The 23,229-nt window shown below is 40.8% G+C and overlaps 1 protein-coding gene across 2 annotated transcripts in view; it reads right to left on the bottom strand.

Annotated features, from left to right (window-relative positions):
- Positions 1-2,431: 2,431 nt before the first annotated feature.
- Positions 2,432-23,229, bottom strand: part of RUNDC3B (RUN domain containing 3B) — a 62,659-nt gene continuing 41,861 nt past the window's right edge. The window contains exons 9-12 of one of the 2 annotated variants that reach the window (XR_001413255.1): positions 7,779-7,925; positions 7,241-7,356; positions 4,082-4,872; positions 2,432-3,354 (exon numbers count right to left, since the gene is read on the bottom strand). Coding sequence is in view for 1 of the 2 variants with exons in the window: in XM_014952955.1 (XP_014808441.1) it covers positions 4,727-4,872; positions 7,241-7,356; positions 7,779-7,925 (409 nt within the window). In the remaining variant the exon portion in view is untranslated. Of the gene's footprint in view, positions 4,873-7,240; positions 7,357-7,778; positions 7,926-23,229 lie in introns of both variants that reach the window. The other variant, XM_014952955.1, reaches the window with a different exon arrangement.

Below are 23,229 nucleotides of genomic sequence, written 5' to 3'. Positions count from 1 at the left end.
GCCGGCTGGAGACCAGCAGGACCTGTGTTTGCTGGAAGGTGCTGTGTGTGTTGCTGTGCAGCCGGGACGTGGCTGGGCCCCAGGAGCGGGGTGTCTGGGCGCAGCGGTGCCGGCAGAGCGCGTGACGTGATGGAGCATCAGTACCATCACCCGGTGTGAGTGGGGTGTCGTTCACAGCTGCGGTACTTCCCTGTAGTTCTTGGCACGTGCGTCACGGGGCACAGAGACATTCCCTCCCTCGGGTGGGTGAGATGCCCGTTCTGCCAGGCTTCCTGCTGCTGCTCCCAAGGGACACAAGTTTTCCATAGTTATGTGCCATCCCCACCAGCACCATAAAAACATCTCCGTGTTTCAGGTGGAAGCAGACGGCTGCGTGTAGATGAGTAGATTCAGCCTTATGTCCCTCCCTCTAAGTAAGCTGAATCGCTTCCTAAACTCTGCTGAGACAGCGCAGGGGAGTCACTTTGTCCTTACCAGCTGGCTTGAGGGGCTCAGGCAGACACCAGCGGCAGAGGGCACAGCCCAGCACAGGCCTCAAGCCCTTTCCTCCCAGACTTTATCCGTTTCAGAGCTTCCTAAACCTCTTGTTGTCCCACCTGAGAGGCCACGAGCCTCCGCCTGTCCCACCGGAGCAGCGAGTTGGTGCTGACCCTTAGCAGAGGGCAGTGTCTGCGCCCAGGGACAGCTCTTCTGTGACAGAGCAAAGCAGCCCCGCAGGCCGGGCCACGGTGCTCTGGAGACACGGGGGGGACAGAGCAAAGCAGCCCCCACAGGCCGGGCCACGGTGCTCTGGAGACACGGGGGGGACAGGGGAAGGGTGGGCTCCGGGCAGGTGGGTCCCACCACCCATCAGAGGTGAGCACACGGGGTGATTTGCGGTGGTGGTCTCTGCAGACAGCAATTCCAGTATTTGAGGGCAGGCAGAGGTAGAATCCTGGCTCCAGGCCCATCCCCTGGGGTACATGGAGAGCAGATCTGTCTGAGAACCAACAGCAGCCATCGCAGGTGTCCTTCCAAAGCTGCTCCTGCCGGTGCCGGAACGATCGGCACGTATGGATATGGAAAGTCTTTCTTTTCTCATTTAAATGGAAAAAAATGAACCAACATCCTTAATTCTCCTTGTGTGAAGTCAAAACACACGGTGAGGTATATAGTGCCAAATCTGTCAAGGCATTTTCTGGAATTAACACTGAATTTCTGCTGTTACGGTTGGTAACTAAATACAACTTTATTTTTAGCTGTTTTACAAAGGATAGAAATCACTAATTTTTTTTTCTAAAGACTAAGAAAATAAACGTGACCCTTAAACTATCATTGAAGATTTTCACTGAATTTCACTGAATTTCTAGAGTTGGAAGGGACCATAGAGATCATCTAGTCCAACTCCCCTGCTGAAGCAGGATTGCCCAGAGCTAGAGCATGTTACTCAGGAGCATCCAGGCGGGTTTTGAAAATCTCCAAGGAAGGGGACTCCACACCCTCCCTGGGCAGCCTGTTCCAGGGTTCCGTCACCCTCACCGTGAAGAAGTTTCTCCTCGTATTTGAGTGGAACCTCTTATGTTCCAACTTGTGCCTTTGTGACTTCTTTTGCAGCTAGAGAGAAAAAAAGAAAGGAAAGCAGCTGGGGGGATGGGGAGGTGCTCTGGCTGTTCTGCAGTGATGAGTAAAAGGCAAAAAAATTCCAGCTGCACAAAGCAACGAAGAGTAACTTCCACTGTGCTAACCTGCAGTCTGACTAAGGGTTTTTGTTAGGTATTTAAAATGACATTTAGAAAAGTTTTGGGCTTCCAGCTATATATGATTATTCCTTCATAAGAAGGCTGATACAGAATGAATTCAATAGATGTTTATTTATTCTTGCTTAATGCGTGTTTAATTCCACAGACACAGAGCTGTCACTGCTATCGACAGGCGCACCATCTCCCTTGCCCAAAGGCACTTGACTTGCTCAAGCAGTTTCCTCTGTGTGGTTTGGTTTTCTTTTTATTCAAATTATCTTTTTAACTGCCCTCACTCTACCCCTTCTTTCCTGCATTTTCAGTGAAGTGGTTGGATTTCATTTTTTCGCATATTTTAACCAGGGGTGCTGCTGGTACAAAAGAAGCCAGTAGTTGGGTCATTAAGACACCAACTTTCAGTCATGCCTGACCCAAGAAATGGACTCTGCTCCTGTCCTGCTGTGAAGGAGGAGGAATATTTGACACTGTTCCCCCCTTGTGATTTTCGAAGTAATTTTACACTGTAACTGCAAAATAAGGCCTAAGAGAAAGAAAGCAGTAACAGATTCTGGACCACGTTGAATGAAACAGCAACAAACCCCCAGTCTCCCTGTTCTGCAAGAAAAGGATTTGCTGTAAACTCAGCAATGCTGTAATTTGTCAAATGGTCTAATTTTATCCTGTATGATTAAAACAGAGCCAAAACCTAGTAATTAGTGATGATACAAAATGTTTAATTTACATGCAACATTTATGGAACGTCAAGGCAACAAAACATACAGTTTTGGCATTTTTTAAATTTTGTTTTTTTTTTTGAAAAATGCTTAACGTTTGAAACGGAGAAGGACACAGGTAACTGACTTCCCATGCACAGAGTGACACCCCCGGCGGTGTCAGACCACAGAAAAGACTTCAGCTGAACGACACATGAATCTCACAGCAGCAGCTCCAAGAAATGAGCCATCAACAAACATGACTGAAGATCATGATTATTCCCCCCTCCAAAAAACCGACGTAACGGGAGAAGCGTGTAACAGCAAACGAGACCAATTCAATCACTGTACCTTGATGGAGAATGTCAACTTTTGGAACTCGGGTTCCCTCACTGTATTTGTAGTAAAAATGCATCTCTGGTTTACAAATCAGTATTTCATAACGTTCCTCAACTGCCAGGAGAGAAGAGGTGCTTAATGCGGTAACAGAACACCCCAGTCACATGAAGCAATGGACGTGCTGACAGTGTGTGGAAGGATTTAATGGTCAGAGTTTATTACAGAAAAATTAACTGAGTGGGTACACAAGGGCTTGAAAGACAAGGTCTGGTGCATTTTGCTGAGCTGCTTTAGAAATCTGCATTTTGGTGGCACCAGCAGGTGTTTGCCCACCCGGCTGTGGCTGCGGTGACCTCCGGCAGCGTGGGCTGAGGAGGTGGATCCTGAACCTCCTCCAGCTCGATCCGTCCCAGAGATGCACAGCCTCACACTTGGGAAGGTTCAACATGTCCTGCAGTTCTCAGCACAGGTCAGAATGACTCCTCCCTTTCTTTCAAGCCCGCCCAGGGGTGAGCAGAGAACAGCAGTAGTGCCCAGGTACCGGTACAAGAGGCAGCTCAAACCGTGGGGAGGGGAGTGACATACTGTAAACAGCCAAGAGTAAGCCATAATTAAAAATCTGTCTTGTATTGCAGCTACTCATGTAAACAATTTATGAAACTTCTTTGGCACAAAAAAGCATTTTCCCTAGCACTTATAAATACAACGTTCTTACATGCATTTAAGTTTTGTTTAAAAAGGTACTAATCATACTGATAAGCGTTACCTTGATTAGCAAAGTTCATAGATAAAGGATCCAGTGTATCTTACAAAGAATTAAGAATATAGTTTGCAATTCAAAAACTAATTTGCAAACTTTGAAACTGTAGGGTAATCTGGAAAGTTAGTTTCATTTTAAAAAAGTCTCTTTTTTTTTATTGGTAATTTAAATCAATGGCAAGTAATTTGAGAAAACTGACTTAAATAAGTTCTGCTGTATTACCTAATTAAGAAAAATACCTATTGCACTACTACAGGAATGAGAAAAATCTTTAACATGAGAATCTTGTCATTACATTGTCTTTGTTTCCCCTTTTTCACCCTCCTTGGGATCTTGCCAGTAAACACAGAGTCCAAGTTTCCCAAGGTGCCAACCCCCCCATCCTTGCTCCTCACCTTTCCAGCAAGGCCAAGAAACCAAGACATTTCTCATATAATGTTTGTTGCTGCTTTTATAATCTTGTGTATCTGTAACTCAGGTGACTCAAAAGCATTGAGTTTCCCCAACGTCTACAAATTGCTAAGGATGCTCGATTTAGCTGATGAACTTACATTTGTTATTCACATGCAACTTCAAGAGTCAGTGCGAGTGTTTGAGTGTGATTCTCCAGACATCCCCTACGTGCCATGATACTAACAGGAACGGCGAAATCTAACATCCAGTCAACTTGAGAAGAGCTGTTGATAGGTTAAATATGCTCTTGGAGGTTCTACATACACAGATGACAAGCTGGATTTTTAGATAAAATATTTGCCTACAAAGCCTGGTGGGAAGGACTCCCTGCCTGCTCCGCAAGAGCTGACTGGCAGATATTTAAAGCACTGCAGAGAAGCACCGTGGTGAGAGTAGGGCCAGGCCATTGCAAGGAGAAACAAAGGTCATGACAGTTAAGTAGGGGACTGATTTCCAACAGCTTAGTTTTAAAAATCAGTCATAAGCATCAGATTATATGTCCTGTACCTGACCAGGAGCTTTAAATAATTCAAGGCTAAAATAGAAAATCTGAGAAGTCCTCTGGGGGGAAAAAAAGTTTGAATGAAAACTGAGAGAATCTGTGAATGAAACAAGGGAACCATGAAAAGAAAAAATAAACCAGCTTATTTTTAAACTCAGAACTAGCAGTCCTCATTGCAAGTCATTTTATGGAACATAACCCAAATGCATACGACACAAAGCTCTTCTTTCTTGTGTGTATCTCAAGATGGTGTTAAGCCTGGACTTGTCATCTCTGTGGTGGGACTTGCAAGATATTCACTGGATTTCAGGCTCGTGAGAGACTTGTAGCTTGCTACTGATGTGAGAGAGCCACAGAGACCGAGCAGCGACGGGGTGTCTTCCTTCCCTGGGAAGAAAAACAAGAATTAAGCTAAACATTTTTACTGCACAAGATGACCCAAAAAAACCTGAGGGAATAGAAGAAGCGGTTTCACTTGCACTATGATGAATGACGTGGAAGTGCTTCAGTGAAATTCACAACTGCCATTAGGAAGACACATAATTTCTGCCGTGGCTTCCCTGTCCAGGTGGGAAAGAGGTCCCTGCCTCCTGGAGGCTGGGCTGGAGTGAGTCTGCAGGGGAGGCTCAGAGCTCCCCTGGCTGCAGGGTGAGCTGAGGGCACTGATTCAAGCACTGGTTTTAGGGGAGCACAGCACATACACACAGGAGTGACGTTACGCACACGTTAGTACCACAGATCTAATTCTAAATCTCTCAGAAAGGAGTAGAATTAACTGGAAGCAGGATGTATTTCTTTAAACTTTTTTTTTTTTTAAACCTTGGTCTTTTGAAGCCCGTTGGGCTCTGAGCACTGGCAATGAGCCCCACGGTGCAGAGAGGCAGAGCAGGCGCCCTCCATCCCAACACACCTGAGGGTTAACAGGAAACAGACCTATAGGGGTAAGACTGCATTGGACAATGGATCTATTTATTTTATCTCTTCCCTTCTCAGAACATCCCTTCAAGTTATTTTGTGCTAACTCTGCTAACAAATTACATTATAACAAATCTCATCTACCAGCATCTCCCTATTTCATCCTCCTGGCTCACCTGCAGAATAGAAAAGATGCCTTAAACTAGAGATTAAAATGAACCTTAAAAGGTCACAGGCACAAGATTTTATTGATGAGCCAGTCTACCAGATTAAAAAAAAAAACAACAACAACACATATCTATAAAGTTAGCATTTCTTAAAATTGTGTCTCCTGTTCCTGACAGAAAAGTTTTATTCTTGTTGGGAGGATGTAAGAAAAAAACTGAAAGCACCCAAACCGTGCCCTGCACAACAATTCATTCTGGAAAAAAAATAAATAAGTGACTCATAGTTCTCTTGCATAATTTATGGTTCTTATTAGCAGTTTCCAGTAGGTTTTAGGTCTCCCCTCTACTGAGCTTTTTTTTAAGTGACTGAGTAGCTTTCCCTAAAGAATGAACTAGTTTAGCTCTTTTAAAAAGTCTTCACTTTCAGAAAAATCTGTATTATTCCCCTAATAACTGCCCTTTCAAGCCCACATGCAATAACCCAGAGGGCAGTGTCACGCTGCTCAGGCACAGCCCTTGGTTTCAACAAGTGAGAACTAAAAATCTGACCACATGAGATGAGTGGGCTTCATAGTAACATGAAAGTTTACTACTCCCAATCTTGTAATTAAAACTGCCACACAGAGAGTTAGACCAGAGGTTTTTTAACAGCAGAGTCACATGCCATGGCTTACAAAATTATGTCAAAGCTTTGCTACTGATGAACCTCAGTAATTTAGAAGGGAGATGTTATGCTAAAGACAGAGTGTTGAAATCAAAACCTAAACTATTACCGTCAGTGGTTTTGCCACACTTTAATTTACAGAAGATAAACATAAATCCAAACAATTAATATTGCAAAAAACCAGTTGAAAGTAGATCTGTACAAGAACTCTCTTCGTAACAGTCACGCTGATTCTATTTCACTTCTTCCAAGCTCCCGTGAAATAATTTAGATTTTAAGACTGTTTACAGTTTTAAAAGAAGTTTTGAATGTTACATTCTTGATACTTAAAAACCAAGACATTTTAAAATTATGAACTCTGTATTGTCAAGTCTATTTGAAGTTAACATTTGGTGAAATAGAGAAAGGACTTTTTGCAGTAATTTATGCTCACAATTGCCCACGAGATGGAGCAGCGAAGCTTTGCTGAAGGTACAGCCTTTGGAAGAGGTGTGTGCACATCACACACTGGCATCTTGCTCTCTCTAGTAACAGAAACACTGTGGGGCTGCAGCTCCACAGACAATGTTGAAAGCAAGGTGTAAGAACCACAGTGGTAGCTGCAAATCCAGTGCCTTTAATCTTTCTTTTAAGAAACAAAAAAAGGAAAGTTAAAGAACTGAAAAGATTTGAGTTAGTTATAGCAGAAAGATGACAGAAGATCCTCCTTGTAGCTGAGCTGTCTCTGGTTCTATGATGGACAAGGAAGAAAAAGCAACATATTTGAAGCTTAAATTTGAAGCTTTAAATACAGCATGAAGTCTGACAATTATTGGGGGGTGGGCATCTTCACATATCCAAACTTATTTGAAGAATAGTCATTAGGGAAACTAAAAAAAAAAATGCGTAACAATGAAAAAATATGCTGTTCAATGCATGTTTTACTTACACTGAAAATTCATCTCATAGGGACTGAAGATCAGAGCTAGGAAGAATAAAATAAAATGAAGCCACTAGACTGGCCCTGTACCTTCATTTAACAAGTTCATTCCATCCTGCTTCCGGTCCTGGGAGTGACCTGGGTCCAGAGAGGACTGAGACAGACTGACTTCTGCTGAAAGTTGGTCCAGACTTTGAAAACTTTTCCTGCAAAGCAAGTAATATTTAATAGTACCACATTTAAAGATCTAACCAGGCATTTTCAATTCACCTTAAAAAAATTTCTAAAAAAAACCACCAAAACCAAACCAAAGCCCTAGGCGGTTTATCTTTCTCCTCTTAAACACACTCTTTTTATTTGTTTCCTAAAACACTGTTTTTTCCTAAAGCAATTATTTCCTTTTTTTTCCCCCTCCTCCCCCTCCTAAATTAATCCAAAGGATGGAAATTTTTACAGTGAGAGAAACTGGTTTGTTTTTGTTTTTGTTTTTTTTTTGCTGCCAGCTGATCCTTGTACATTGTAACAGTCAATTCCAATAGGATACATTTCAGAGTATGCTAAGGGAAAATGGATAATTTTGAGTTTCCCTGTTCCTCTAAAGGTGAATCAAAATAAATATTCAGCTTACTCATCCCATTGTTGATTGTGCTTTCTGTAGAGCAGAGTGTCCAAGGCAACAGCATTGACATCCAGAGCTCCTGGGGAAGGCCACTGATTGGTGAGGTGAGTAGTTAATTCTTGTCTTGATCTCAAGTCATTATTCTTTAGCACAGTCCTGGGAATACAAAAAGCAGTAAATGTCAGTCGATTAAATGCAATTCCTTAAGGTGCAGAAAGAAAACCAGGACCAACAGAGTCACCAACAGATTGCAATTTTGACAAAGCATCGTAAACTGATAGTTTTTTTTTCTAGGGGAAGCAACTTAGAAATGTACCGAGATGTATTTAGGAACAGAAAAAAGTTGAAATTTTCCGCAAAAGCAATAAAAAAGCAGCTGCTTTCTAAAGATTCTTTCTGGCAGCATGATGGCAACTAACAGGCCAACTATTTTACAAACCAGCAATGGGGAATCTGATGTCCTTCCCTCCTCTTCCTTCCCTCCCACAAATACTTTTTTCAGTTTGAGCACACACAACCCATCCCCCAGTACTTCTGCAGACTGAACTAAATCCCAGACATGTTAATTCCATCAAATACTTCCAGGTAAAATACAACACATAGTTATTCTGTTTTCTACTACCTTATGGTTTCTAGTAATTTATGTTTTTAAATTACAGAAAATGTGTTGTCTGCTTCATGGGAATATGAGGGACTCAGTTCAGTTTTCTAAAATTCTGGAAATGAGGAAGTTAATATGCCAATATTGGAAAACATCTGCCAAAAGTCATGCAGAAATAAGGGAAGTCCATGGTTCTTCAGGCTCCAAGACGAGATCAGCCTTTTTCCAACAGTACAAGGAAACCTCCAACCTACCCCGATTCTGCTGTAGAGCAACTCCAGAAACAGAGGGAATACTGCTTTTTTAACCCATAAATCCTCCAATCCATGAAATACTAGGCACTAGGAAAATGCTCCTTTACAACAGGTTTGACTATATCTGGCCTGAAGCAAGTAACTAACATTATGTATCTTCATGCCAAATTTACTCAGGAGCTCCAAGCCAAATGCCACGTTGTTATCTGAAATGCCAAACCGCACAGCAAATTAAATAACTAGTCATGGTACACATGCATTGATGTGAATTCACAAGTAACATGGTCAATAGGTCTATTTTTACCACCAGAATAAAAACTACATTGTATCTGAACTGTTTAGACAAGAACCTCACCATGGACCCATAACACCACCCAAAGAGTCAAGATTTCCCACAAAACGAGGTAAGACAATGGCAAGTTGAGTGAGGAATTTTCAGTAGCTGGTTTTGGGAGAGGAGACAGATGCACAGCAATTCTGCAAGCACCACATGAAGCACCACGGTGAACAAAACTATTTCCAAGAAGCCTTTCTCAAGATGTCAAATTTCCCTAGCACTCATGCATGGGAACAATTAGCTTTTCTCCCTGGGCATCTCCTCCCGCCCACCGCTGTCCTCTCTAAGGGTTCTGTAGGAATAACCACTTTGAGAACCCAAACTCCTCAAGACTTTAAAGTATCTTGTATCAAGTATTCAAGATACGCGAAGTATCAAGTATTGCATACGTCCCCATGCAGTTCCCCTAACCCCATGGGGTACATGGAGCATTAAACAAGCCCGTTAAAGGCGTGTTGATTGGAGGGAACACCCACCTGGCAAGTTCTCGTGAGGTTTTCCAGTGACACCACTGAATTTCACTGAATTTTCACTGAATTTTTTTAGAGTTGGAAGGGACCATAGAGATCATCTAGTCCAACTCCCCTGCTGAAGCAGGATTGCCTAGAGCTTGTCAGAGCATGTTACTCAGGAGCATCCAGGCAGGTCTTGAAAATCTCCAGAGAAGGGGACTCCACACCCTCCCTGGGCAGCCTGTTCCAGGGCTCTGTCACCCTCACCGTGAAGCCAATCCATGAAATACTAGGAACTAGTAAAATGCTCCTTTACAACAGGTTTGACTATATCTGGCCTGAAGCAAGTAACTAACATTATGTATCTTCATGCCAAATTTACTCAGGAGCTCCAAGCCAAACACCACGTTGTTATCTGAAATGCCAAACTGCATAGCAAATTAAATAACTATTCATGGTACACATACAGTGATGTGAATTCACAAGTAACATGGTCAATAGGTCTATTTTTACCACCAGAATAAAAACTACATTGTATCTGAACTGTTTAGACAAGAACCTCACCATGGACCCATAACACCACCCAAAGAGTCAAGATTTCCCACAAAACGAGGTAAGACAATGGCAAGTTGAGTGAGGAATTTTCAGTAGCTGGTTTTGGGAGAGGAGACAGATGCACAGCAATTCTGCAAGCACCACATGAAGCACCACGGTGAACAAAACTATTTCCAAGAAGCCTTTCTCAAGATGTCAAATTTCCCTAGCACTCATGCATGGGAACAATTAGCTTTTCTCCCTGGGCATCTCCTCCCGCCCACCGCCGTCCTCTCTAAGGGTTCTGTAGGAATAACCACTTTGATAACCCAAACTCCTCAAGACTTTCAAGTATCTTGTATCAAGTATCCAAGATAGGCGAAGTATCAAGTATTGCATGTGTCCCCATGCAGTTCCCCTAACCCCATGGGGTACATGGAGCATTCAACAAGCCTGTTAAAGGCGTGTTGATTGGAGGGAACACCCACCTGGCAAGTTCTCGTGAGGTTTTCCAGTGACACCACATCACTGCCTTACCCAGAAGGACATCTTCTGGGCTTTCATAGAGGTTTAGTAACGGGACACAGTTTGTATTAGTAACTATGCACACGGTAACTCAATGCACAAGTTTCCCAATGAGGATGTTATGGGAGACAGTGTCAAAAGCCTTGCTGAAGTCAAGGTAGATGACATCTGCTGCCCTCCCCTCATCCAACCAACCGGTTATGGCATCATAGACACCACATCACTGCCTTACTCAGAAGGACATCTTTCTTTCATAGAAGTTTAGTAACGGGACCCAGTTTGTATTAGCAACTATGCACACGGTAACTCAATGCAACACCATACACATAGAACACATACGTGTAAATTCCCCCTTGGACAACTCCTGTGTGTTATCACCACGTGACTTGGCAGCAGGGTTAAGCTGTTATTAAATCAGTGTGCTGAGCAAAGCTGACAAAACCACACATCTACAGGCAAGATGCTAATAGGGGAATTCTGGCATTTTATGTAGGTCTCTATATTGAGGTTTTTCCCTCAAATCTTTAACCTGAAATTTCACCCTTTGTATGGATAAAGAAATTCTGAAACAAAATCTAACTAAGGTGCTCCGGGGATTTTAGCATAACAACATTTAAAGGCAGTTCTAGTAGATCAGTACTTTAACCACTTCACCGTGCTCAGGAAAAAAAACACAAACCAGCCATCAAGTAGGACACAGAAGTAACTATTCCCCTCTTAAAATTACTATGCTTTCATTTTGAATCTTTAAAAATATGTAAAAAGAATTTGGAATGTATAAAATCAGTCCAAACACAGTATTCAGTAAATATAAAATAGTAGTATAGATGATAGGAAGTTAGAGAAAATATTCCCAGCAGGTGCTGGTAGGTACCACCTATTTTTTTCCGCCTTAAGGATTATTTGGTTCTTGGCTCTCCTGCAGCCATTTGGGAAGCATCATGAGATTCCACTGAAGCAAAGACTTCTCACAAGCACTGCCTTGTGCAAACAGCAATTCTCTCAAGATAAACAGAGGCAGTATCAAGTCACTCATATTTAACCAGACTTATTTTAAGAATCAAAGTACTAAACTGCACAGAATCGTGGAATTGTTTAGGTTGGAAAAGACCCTTAAGATCATCAAGTCCAACTGCAAACCTAACACTGCCAAGTCCACCACTAAACCATGTCCCCAAGCCCCATGTCTACACAGCACGCATCATCCTGAAACTCTCACTCACCACGAGGCAAAACCAACCCTGCTACAAATATTTAAAAACAGGAAAAGAAGTGGAGACAAAAGCCTTAACTATAGAAAACAGTTAAAAAGGAAGGAAAAAGGATCAAATTTTAGTGAAAAAAGCACATAATCTTTGCACAAGATTATTGAGTGCTGTCCTACTTCTGAGAGACAAGAGGAGTTCTTTCTAGAAATTAAGAGCTCTCAAAAGACAACAATTTGTTTTACCCAAGGCAGATCCCATTTCCACAGCAGCACTTCTGTTCCTCAAAATGCAGACACTGTTCCTAGTGTTGGCCAATTCCAGGCTGCCATACTGCAGAGTTTGAACTAGGCCTTTTCTTAGAGATCACAATTAAGTGCAATGAAGATTATGAACTTTCCTCTATATGTTTACTGTCAGGTTGTTTAACCAAAGGAAGAATATTGCTATTAAAACCTATTTATCTGCTGGTATAGCAAAATAAGTTTGGCATATAAAAGCTTTCAGAGGAAAAGTTAGAATAAAGTCTTCATAGAACAAAATAAGAAATGAAGAATTGGTAGATAGGTACGGATGGCAAATAGGGATGTTTGTGACATCTACAAGTTTCACAAAATATTAAAGAATAAGATGTAAAATTAGCATTTTCTGTTATTCGCACACACATAAAAAAAAGGAACTACTGAACTCTTTGGGCCTTGACTAGGAAATATTTCAAAAGCGTTACCAAAAGTTCACATAAAAATAATGTAGTGTAGTATATAAGCTTCTATATAAAACGCCAGTCTCTAGTGAAACATGTGGAACTGGAATAGCTATGTACATTCTTCCTGAAAACAAACCACCGGCGAGAAAACACCAACTGAAAACCAGCATGACCTTAATGCCTGTAGACCAAGACTCAACACCTAGATTTTACCAAGGTTATTACCTCATGACTTATATGGAACGAAATCCATAATACATCATAACACTGAAGATCACAAGTGTGCAGTTCTGTTTTTAAATAAAATTCCATAAAATATTATTCTATTGGTTTTGTAGCAGTGATGATATAAGGATGATGCAAGATAAGGTTTGAATGCAAGATATGCAGTTCCCCTAACCCCATGGGGTACATGGAGCATTCAACAAGCCTGTTAAAGGCGTGTTGATTGGAGGGAACACCCACCTGGCAAGTTCTCGTGAGGTTTTCCAGTGACACCACATCACTGCCTTACCCAGAAGGACATCTTCTGGGCTTTCATAGAGGTTTAGTAACGGGACACAGTTTGTATTAGTAACTATGCACACGGTAACTCAATGCACAACCATACACATAGAACACATACGTGTAAATTCCCCCTTGGACAACTCCTGTGTGTTATCACCACGTGACTTGGCAGCAGGGTTAAGCTGTTATTAAATCAGTGTGCTGAGCAAAGCTGACAAAACCACACATCTACAGGCAAGATGCTAATAGGGGAATTCTGGCATTTTATGTAGGTCTCTATATTGAGGTTTTTCCCTCAAATCTTTAACCTGAAATTTCACCCTTTGTATGGATAAAGAAATTCTGAAACAAAATCTAACTAAGGTGCTCCGGGGATTTTAGCATAACAACATTTAAAGGCAGTTCTAGTAGATCAGTACTTTAACCACTTCACCGTGCTCAGGAAAAAAAACACAAACCAGCCATCAAGTAGGACACAGAAGTAACTATTCCCCTCTTAAAACGACTATGCTTTCATTTTGAATCTTTAAAAATATGTAAAAATAATTTGGAATGTATAAAATCAGTCCAAACACAGTATTCAGTAAATATAAAATAGTAGTATAGATGATAGGAAGTTAGAGAAAATATTCCCAGCAGGTGCTGGTAGGTACCACCTATTTTTTTCCGCCTTAAGGATTATTTGGTTCTTGGCTCTCCTGCAGCCATTTGGGAAGCATCATGAGATTCCACTGAAGCAAAGACTTCTCACAAGCACTGCCTTGTGCAAACAGCAATTCTCTCAAGATAAACAGAGGCAGTATCAAGTCACTCATATTTAACCAGACTTATTTTAAGAATCAAAGTACTAAACTGCACAGAATCGTGGAATTGTTTAGGTTGGAAAAGACCCTTAAGATCATCAAGTCCAACTGCAAACCTAACGCTGCCAAGTCCACCACTAAAGCATGTCCCCAAGCCCCGTGTCTACACAGCACGCATCATCCTGAAACTCTCACTCACCACGAGGCAAAACCAACCCTGCTACAAATATTTAAAAACAGGAAAAGAAGTGGAGACAAAAGCCTTAACTATAGAAAACAGTTAAAAAGGAAGGAAAAAGGATCAAATTTTAGTGAAAAAAGCACATAATCTTTGCACAAGATTATTGAGTGCTGTCCTACTTCTGAGAGACAAGAGGAGTTCTTTCTAGAAATTAAGAGCTCTCAAAAGACAACAATTTGTTTTACCCAAGGCAGATCCCATTTCCACAGCAGCACTTCTGTTCCTCAAAATGCAGACACTGTTCCTAGTGTTGGCCAATTCCAGGCTGCCATACTGCAGAGTTTGAACTAGGCCTTTTCTTAGAGATCACAATTAAGTGCAATGAAGATTATGAACTTTCCTCTATATGTTTACTGTCAGGTTGTTTAACCAAAGGAAGAATATTGCTATTAAAACCTATTTATCTGCTGGCATAGCAAAATAAGTTTGGCATATAAAAGCTTTCAGAGGAAAAGTTAGAATAAAGTCTTCATAGAACAAAATAAGAAATGAAGAATTGGTAGATAGGTACGGATGGCAAATAGGGATGTTTGTGACATCTACAAGTTTCACAAAATATTAAAGAATAAGATGTAAAATTAGCATTTTCTGTTATTCGCACACACATAAAAAAAAGGAACTACTGAACTCTTTGGGCCTTGACTAGGAAATATTTCAAAAGCGTTACCAAAAGTTCACATAAAAATAATGTAGTGTAGTATATAAGCTTCTATATAAAACGCCAGTCTCTAGTGAAACATGTGGAACTGGAATAGCTATGTACAAACAGATTTTATTCTATTCTTCCTGAAAACAAACCACCGGCGAGAAAACACCAACTGAAAACCAGCATGACCTTAATGCCTGTAGACCAAGACTCAACACCTAGATTTTACCAAGGTTATTACCTCATGACTTATATGGAACGAAATCCATAATACATCATAACACTGAAGATCACAAGTGTGCAGTTCTGTTTTTAAATAAAATTCCATAAAATATTATTCTATTGGTTTTGTAGCAGTGATGATATAAGGATGATGCAAGATAAGGTTTGAATGCAAGATTTGTTAAACCATTTAATACAGGAGTAAAAGCAAGGACATTCCAAAAAGGAAAGAGGAAGAATAAGAGAGACTAAAAGGTTTACTATAGAGAGAAGTTAAAAAAAAGAAGGAAATACGATCAAGTTTGAGTGAAAACAAGCAAACTAGCATATACAACAAGCTGTTAACTACTTTTCTTCAGACTGGAAATAGAAAACTTGAAAGCCAAAAAAGACACCAGGGACACCCCCAACTAGACCAGGTTGCCCAGGGCCTCGTCGAGCCTCTCCTTGAATATCTCCAGGGATGGGGCCTCAACCACCTCCCTGGGCAACCTGTTCCAGTGCTCCACCACCCTCACAGTGAAGAACCCTCTCCTCATCTCCAGTCTAAATCTGTTCCCCTCCAGCTTGAAGCCATTGCCCCTTGTCCTGTCACTACAGGCCTTTGTAAATAGGCTCTCCCCAGCCTTCCTGTAGGCCCCATTCAGGTACTGGAAGGCTGCTATTAGGTCTCCCCGGAGCCTCCTCTTCTCCAGGCTGAACAACCCCAGCTCCCTCAGCCTGTCCTCGTAGCAGAGGTGCTCCATCCCCCTGATCATCCTTGTGGCCCTTTCAAGAAAACTTGAAAGCCAAAAAAGACAACAAAAAGGCTTCTAAATGTAATAACCTCAAGAAACTAGTTGGTACATGGAGAATATAGTGGATCTTAATAAGAGACTGTATGATTAATTTTTGAGTGAAAGAAAGGCAGCGTGTGAGATAGGGCTGAGCAGGGTACCCTGGGCTGACACAGCGAGACTGCAGAGTGCAGGGAGTTTGGTGTGGAGTTGGTGGAATATGTTGGAATTTATGATGAGAACAGAGGGGTTAAGCTGATTCATGGTACATCACCTCATCTACGCATGAAAAAAATTCTTCCCCACAGTCACTAACCGGTATCTTCTCTACCTAGGATCATTTTCATCTCCTTATAATCATGTTGACAAAAAATAGCAGAAGCTCTACTTCATGATCTGCAGAGAGAAAATAATTACGTTTCTCCTGCTCTCAACATCTGTGCCCCAAGCAGTCCTCACCCCAACAAATATTTTTATAAGATAACTTCATACTGTGTTTAAAGTTCTGAAAAACATTACAAAAATCAAGAAATACTGAAGAGAGGGCAGACAGAGAGAGACTATTCCTAATTTCTTTTGAAGCACTTGCTGAGTTGCTATTTTCATACTGAAAAGCAAACCCACCAAAATGCTAGTTGGGATTTATTACAGGAGAGAGGCGTTGGTGATGCTGGAGAAAGAATGTTCCAAAGAATGAAAAAAAGAAAGAATGAAAAATGCTTTTAAAATGATCAGATATCCTTCCTATTACTTCACAGCAGATATATTTGCAAGGTCCTGCACCTGGGACACGGCAATCCCAGGCACAAATACAGGTTGGGCAGAGAATGGCTGGAGAGCAGCCCTGAGGAGAAGAACTTAGAGTGCTCATGGATGAGAAGCTCAACACAAGCCGGCAGTGCGCGCTGGCAGCCCACAAAGCCAACCCCATCCTGGGCTGCATCAGGAGAAGTGTGGCCAGCAGGGCCAGGGAGGGGATTCTGCCCCTCTGCTCTGCTCTGGTGAGACCCCACCTGGAGCACTGTGTCCAGCTCTGGAGTTCTCAGCAGGAAGGAAATGGCCCTGTTGGAACGGGTCCAGAGGATGGCCACAAACATGATCAGAGGCTGTAGCACCTCTGCTGTGAGGACAGGCTGAGAGAGCTGGGGTTGTTCAGCCTGGAGAAGAGAAGGCTCCGGGGAGACCTTAGAGCAGCCTTCCTATATCTGAAGGGGCTACAGGAGAGCTGGGGAGGGACTCTGTCAGGGAGTGCAGTGACAGGACAAGGGGGAACGGTTTTAAATTGAAAGAGGGGAGATTTAGATGAGATACCAGAGAGAACTTCTTTGCTGTGAGGGTGGTGAGCCACTGGAAGAGGCTGCCCAGAGAAGCTGTGGCTGCCCCATCCCTGGAGGGGTTCAAGGCCAGGCTGGATGGGGCTTGGAGCAACCTGGTCTGGTGGGAGGTGTCCCTGGCCAGGGCAGGGGGGGGGGAACTCCATGATCTTTAAGGTCTCTTCCAACCCAAACCATTCTATGAACGATCTTTCTGGAAAATGATTTTATATTTTGAATGGTGATGTGATTAAAATTTGTCAAAAAGGAAGAAAATAGTAATACAGAAAAAAAATGTAATGCATTGGATGTTAGGAACTGCTCTATGGTCTTTAAGGTCCTTTCCAACTCTAACCATTGTCTGATTCTATGATATTTGCACTACAGAAAAATTTAAGAGAAGTCTAATACACACAGTCTCATCATGTTAGCTCAGGATACACTGTTTAAGTTATGACATTTAAATTATGGTGGGTTGTTTTTTCTTTTTTAACATCTAAAGAAAGAAAAACCCCATACAGATTCAAAATCCTACTGCAACTAATAACTTGTTAGGGACAACAAGCAGGAAAAGAGATGAGAACATAATCTGCATACTAGAATACTTCATTAAAAACTAACAAATATTTGTCTTACAATTATATTTTTTTCTTCTCTACATTAGGAACTGCTATTTAAATTAAGCTCCTCTTAGAAAACAAAGACAAAAAATATTCAGTAAAAACTATCTTGCTAATGAATTCCTGCCTATTACAAAAGAATACTGATGATTCATTAACTAATCAACACTAGCATACTCTCAAGATAGGAATAAGTGTCTGTCTGAAGTGCAGCTATGCATGTGCTCCATCCAGGCCTGTAAATTTACTTACTTTATTCAAGAATAACAACAACAGCCACAGTATTAACTTCAGGTTTATACATCTATTCCCAGAAATGCCCCTGCGTGCTTTTGACTTTGAATCCTTGAATTGTGTATTCAGAAAGTAGGGAAAAGTGAGATTAGTGAAGTCTTCCAATAAACATCCTTCACTAGTGTTCACCAGTCCTGTCTCTGTCAGGTACTCTCCAGAATATTTATTTGCTGATTTCCTCAATTTTTATTATTTTGAGGTGTATTTACCAAGCACAACAGATTATTATAGGTGTACCAGACATAATCAAATGCAATTGATAAATTTCTGCTCATTTCCCTGCCCCACAGTATGCAGCCCTCTCAGCTGTTGGGTCCAATCCTGTAGGAGCCTGTCTCTCAGAAGGATAAAGAGTTACTCCTTTGAATTAACACACCTAAGACGTGCATTTTGAACTGTGACCTGACTTGATTTGCTCATTCATAGTGGGAGATGGGACAAAAGACAGCCTGTACCTGCAAAATGCAAGTGATACAAAAACTTTAGTCCAAGCTAATACAGAAAAGCCTTATCTTGGTCACCACATACAATTTCTGCTCCCACTTCAGCTAGACCGGATTTCCAATTTCCTCTGGATCAAATCTGGATTCATGCCATTGGCAGCCTATTCCAAAAGACCCATTTACACAGATTTGTTTAATAAACAAAGAGTCAGTTCTGTTTCCAATGATACCTATGAAAAACCAGTAATTTCTTACCTGCAAGTTTAATTTCTCCAAATCCAGAAAATGCCAGTCCAGTTGGCAATTTGCCCTCCTACCAGGAGATGAAGACAGGAAATAAACCAAACAGACTAATTCCCTAAGAAAGGGAATTATATCAGATGAGTGCTCCAGTTCAAGAACTACCTGAGTAGTGAAAAGTAAAAGCGAAAATAAAAGCTTAAAAAAAAAATAAAAACATTTGAATAAGAAAGAACAAGCTTTAAAAACCTTTATTTAGGACAGGAAACATGGAATGCAAACTCAAATTGATAGCATACATGAATATAACTAAAATCTGTAAGAGCAACTCTAAAATAAAAGGGAACTCTCAGACTGTCGGCACTGCAGCGAGACAGGGAGCTGTCTGGACTGGTATGGCATTGGACTTTGAGAAATTAGAGCAGCAGGTATGAAAAGCAGTTACTTACCAGTACATTTGGATGCTGCAATGTACAGACACAGTATTCCCCAAATGAGGTGCCAGAGCAGGATTTTCTGATGGCAGTGGCTGTGGTGACAGCAAGCAGGGGTGTCCCACCGCCCCCGCTCTCCTGCTCTCGCTGACCGGCCAGCAGAGCTTTGTGTGGAACAGCAATGGCACAGGTCGTGCTACAGAACAGAGCCCCTCGAAGCTCCTATCAGCAATCAATCCTTTCAGTCCTCCTTTATTATCTCCTAGAGATCTTGAATTATATCCTCCAGTAACAATTTCATACAGCCTTTGATCTCCTTGACCTCTGGAGTAACTCGGATAAGCTTATGTCGGCAAAAACACCAGCAGCTCGACTCTTGGGTTCCAGTCTAATCATGGTGGAGATTTCACTTCAGAATACAGGCATCCAGGATGCATCAAAACACAAAACTACGATACACAAAACTTTGTGTGTGCTCATTAGAGTCCTGCTGCAGCGCGTGACTGACACTCATGGCCTTGGACAAATAACCAGGCCCTGACTCCTCTGGAGGAAGACAACGGGCAGAACAGCACCAGTTTCCCCACCCAGTAGGTCTTGACTGAAAATAAGAAAAATACTGAACTTGACTAGCAACCATTAAACAACTATTAAAAAAACGAAAAAGCAGCTTTTAATTCTCTTCTTCAATTATCAGATCCTTTCCGCTGCAAAACAGGGGACTCTTAGCAAACAGCTTTTTTTGACAGATTTTCATATTTGCCTTTAATAAATATCCTCTCAAACGTAGCTTGTCATTCAGGGATTATTTTTTCCATGTCAGCCCTGTAAATACAAATTCTCTGTCTATAGCTGAACTCCTTTTAAAAGAGCATTTCAATGGGGGGAAAAAAGGGGGAAAGCTAAATCAAGATCTTACTTCAGAACAGATCAGGAAAACTTCACCAAAATCAGTGGTCTTCTCAATAAGTTTTTGCTATTTTAACACGCTTCCCTTGGATTCAGTAAAAACAGCAGTATGAACCACAAAATAGTTGGGTAAACTTTGGGTTGACAAAACACTGATTTTTTAAACCTCCACTCATATATTAAGCCAGCAAGAGTTCCAGCAGAGACATCCAACATTGTAACTGTAACACGGATCTTCTATATACGTTAGTTTTGGCAAACACTTGTTTATAAGCCTCCCTCAGAATACCATCTTCCTAATTACAAAACCTGATATGGGAATGTTGACTTACTTTGAAGGATAGAAGACCATGTTGGTTTAAAAAAAAAAAATGCAAAAGAAAAAGTTTTTAAAAAAAAAGAAAATAAAAGAAAGAATCAGGAGTAATGTAAGAAGCAGGAGTAATGTAAGTTCTTCCTAGTAGCTGTATTGCAAATAATACAACTACTAAATTATGCAAACAGTAAGACAGTGATTAAAAGTCTAAGGCAATTGCAGAATGAAGAAAAAGCAGGATGAAAATCTGATCCATGGGGAGAGGCAACAACTGCAAAAAAAACATGCACACGGAGAGCAGCAGAAATGGAAAAATGGGAAGGGAAAACAGTAGGAAATAAAAATCTTTGCCAAGCTTATTTTGAGTTATAATTTGGATAACAAAATACTGAAAATTGTATTAAGTGGTTGCACAAGAATATCTCAATGACAAACAGAAAAAGCTCCAATCTAAATCTTAACCACTTCCTATCCAAATAGCAAGGCAGCTAGTAAAAGCTTCTTGCTCAAGAAGTCACATAACATACTACACTGTATTTTCTTGGTTATAACTTCAGACATTTTGCTTTTTCTATTTTAAGCCTTTCCAGAAATCATTTAAATTGTATTTTATTTTAATGAAACATTGAAAAAACCCAATACACAAAGTTGTAGCCTTAAAACTGGATTTCAAAGAAAGAAAAATAAGTTGTATCCTAAATTAAAAAATATCACCCCAAATTTAAAAAACAAACATACATTTATATGACTGTGTGCACACACACCGACCTGTAACTCACCTTCCTTTTGGGCAAACTATTCACATTTTAAAGAAATTTTTAATTCTGTTTTGAATGAAAAAAATGGATTTTTCTATTCCTTTTTACTGGATGAAAATTAATTGTCTTTCTGATTTACTTAAATATAGCCAAATAAAACCGAAATTTTGGATAATTTAAATATCAGTTTCTTTGTTCTAAAGAATCTCAAGAGAGATTGCTACAGTATATCAATGATAAAATAGTATCTCTGCAAATACAGGACTAGCTTCTCCTCACTATTCTAATCTGATCCTTCTACCCTCACAAAAATCGGTTCTATTTTTACTGTTTGTCATTTAAAGTCCATTTAGTTCGGTATTGAACTTCATGTAACTTGCATTAGGTATATCAGAAGAATGTAAAAAAAATAACTTTTTTTCAACTCTTATTATTTATGTATAAGCACTATCAAATACTACCTTTTGCCATCAGTATCTTCCAGAATATAGAAGCAAATCTACAGTAAATGAGTATGAGGGTTAAGAAATGAAGCAAGAAAAACTGGGACTTGTCAGAAGCAAATGGTAGTGGAATTTTATTTATCTATCTATCTTGGGGTAAATCACAAAAAGATCAAATGCAGTCTCTATTATTGTACTCCAGGAGTTAATGATTATGCAGTGTGATTGACTTACCCTATTTTTTTCAGCTGATGTTCTCTATCCCCTTCATTCGCAGAGAGTATCGAGTTGTTCAAACTGTTTTATGAAATCAAAGACTCAGGTTCACCTGTTCTAGACACGAGATAATTCTCTTTGTGGAATTGAAAGAGGAAAACATTGACGTTTGTTGCACAGGTCCTTTAGCATTACTATGTTAAAGCAAGTATTCTTTTTTTGTCAGTTCAGGTAAATTCAGGTAAGGCTAACAGATAAAGAACCTCCCTGCTCCATACAGGACGTGTTCCCACTGGGAATGCACACCATTGGCAGCTCTGTTGCCCTGAGGCCCTCAAAGATTCAATACTTCTGGTTGGTATTTTGAAAGGCTTTACTTCCCCCCGCTCCCAACCTTATCCACTTTTTTTGTCAGTTCAGGTAAATTCAGGTAACGCAATTATAGATTGCCTCCCTGCTCCATACAGGACGTGTTCCCACTGGGAATGCACACCATTGGCAGCTCTGTTGCCCTGAGGCCCTCAAAGATTCAATACTTCTGGTTGGTATTTTGAAAGGCTTTACTTCCCCCCGCTCCCAACCTTATCCACACACAGATTCACAGATTGGACAGAGTTGGGAGGGACCTCTAGAGATCATCTAGTCCAACCCCCCTGCTAAGCAGGATTGCCCAGAGCAATTATAGATTGCCCAGAACAATTATAATTCTATGCTGGATTAAAATTCTGGAATTTGGAATGCATGAAGTGCTAATGTTCAAGTAACTTCAAGCTTTCTTGCTTGCTATGTTGATGCAATGCCTTCATCCATAGAAGTGTAGCTATGGGAGAAAAGGGGATGGATGCAGCTGTAAAAAGCAGATGTTAGTATTGCACACTAGAGTCTCAGAGAAGGGGACACATTGCCATGCTGATCAATTATAGATTGCCCAGAACAATTATAATTCTATGCTGGATTAAAATTCTGGAATTTGGAATGCATGAAGTGCTAATGTTCAAGTAACTTCAAGCTTTCTTGCTTGCTATGTTGATGCAATGCCTTCATCCATAGAAGTGTAGCTATGGGAGAAAAGGGGATGGATGCAGCTGTAAAAAGCAGATGTTAGTATTGCACACTAGAGTCTCAGAGAAGGGGACATTGCCATGCTAACGTCACTAGATGTGCAAAATGGTCAAAGGCAAGTCCCTGGGATTCTCTAACCCACTAAGGGTGGGGGGAGAGGGGAAAAACAAAAACCAAACCAAAAACCAAACCAAAAACCAAGCCAAAAACCAAGAAAGAGAAAAGAGAGAGCAGTGAGGAGAGACTCCTTACGAAAATGAGTGTTTTTCCCTTTGGAGTCAGCCAGCGTTTTGCTGTAAATATACCAACACATCTTGTCCTTGAAGATTTCAATAATTCAAAAGCTTTTACTTTTTTTTTTTAAATTAAGGTTTATTTTAATATTTTTATCTAACCTTTTAAATCCCCTTTTTAACAGCTCAGAATGAGATTTTAAAATATAAGGGTTTAAAATAAATCCCTCCCTATCTAATGCATCTTGCAGAGTGAGTCCTGTCCATCAAGCTGCTATCAATCCAGAAATGATTTGCTTCCTGCTGCACAAGAAACCCAGGCAATCCCTCTGGATTCTAAGAATAAGGTGCCCTCCAATCGTGGCAGAGC

The sequence above is a fragment of the Calidris pugnax genome, unplaced genomic scaffold (assembly GCF_001431845.1).
Source record: "Calidris pugnax isolate Ruff unplaced genomic scaffold, ASM143184v1 scaffold181, whole genome shotgun sequence".
Classification (NCBI taxonomy): domain Eukaryota; kingdom Metazoa; phylum Chordata; class Aves; order Charadriiformes; family Scolopacidae; genus Calidris; species Calidris pugnax.
Note: the sequence above shows the minus strand (reverse complement) of the source record. Positions and strands in the feature narration are given on the sequence as shown.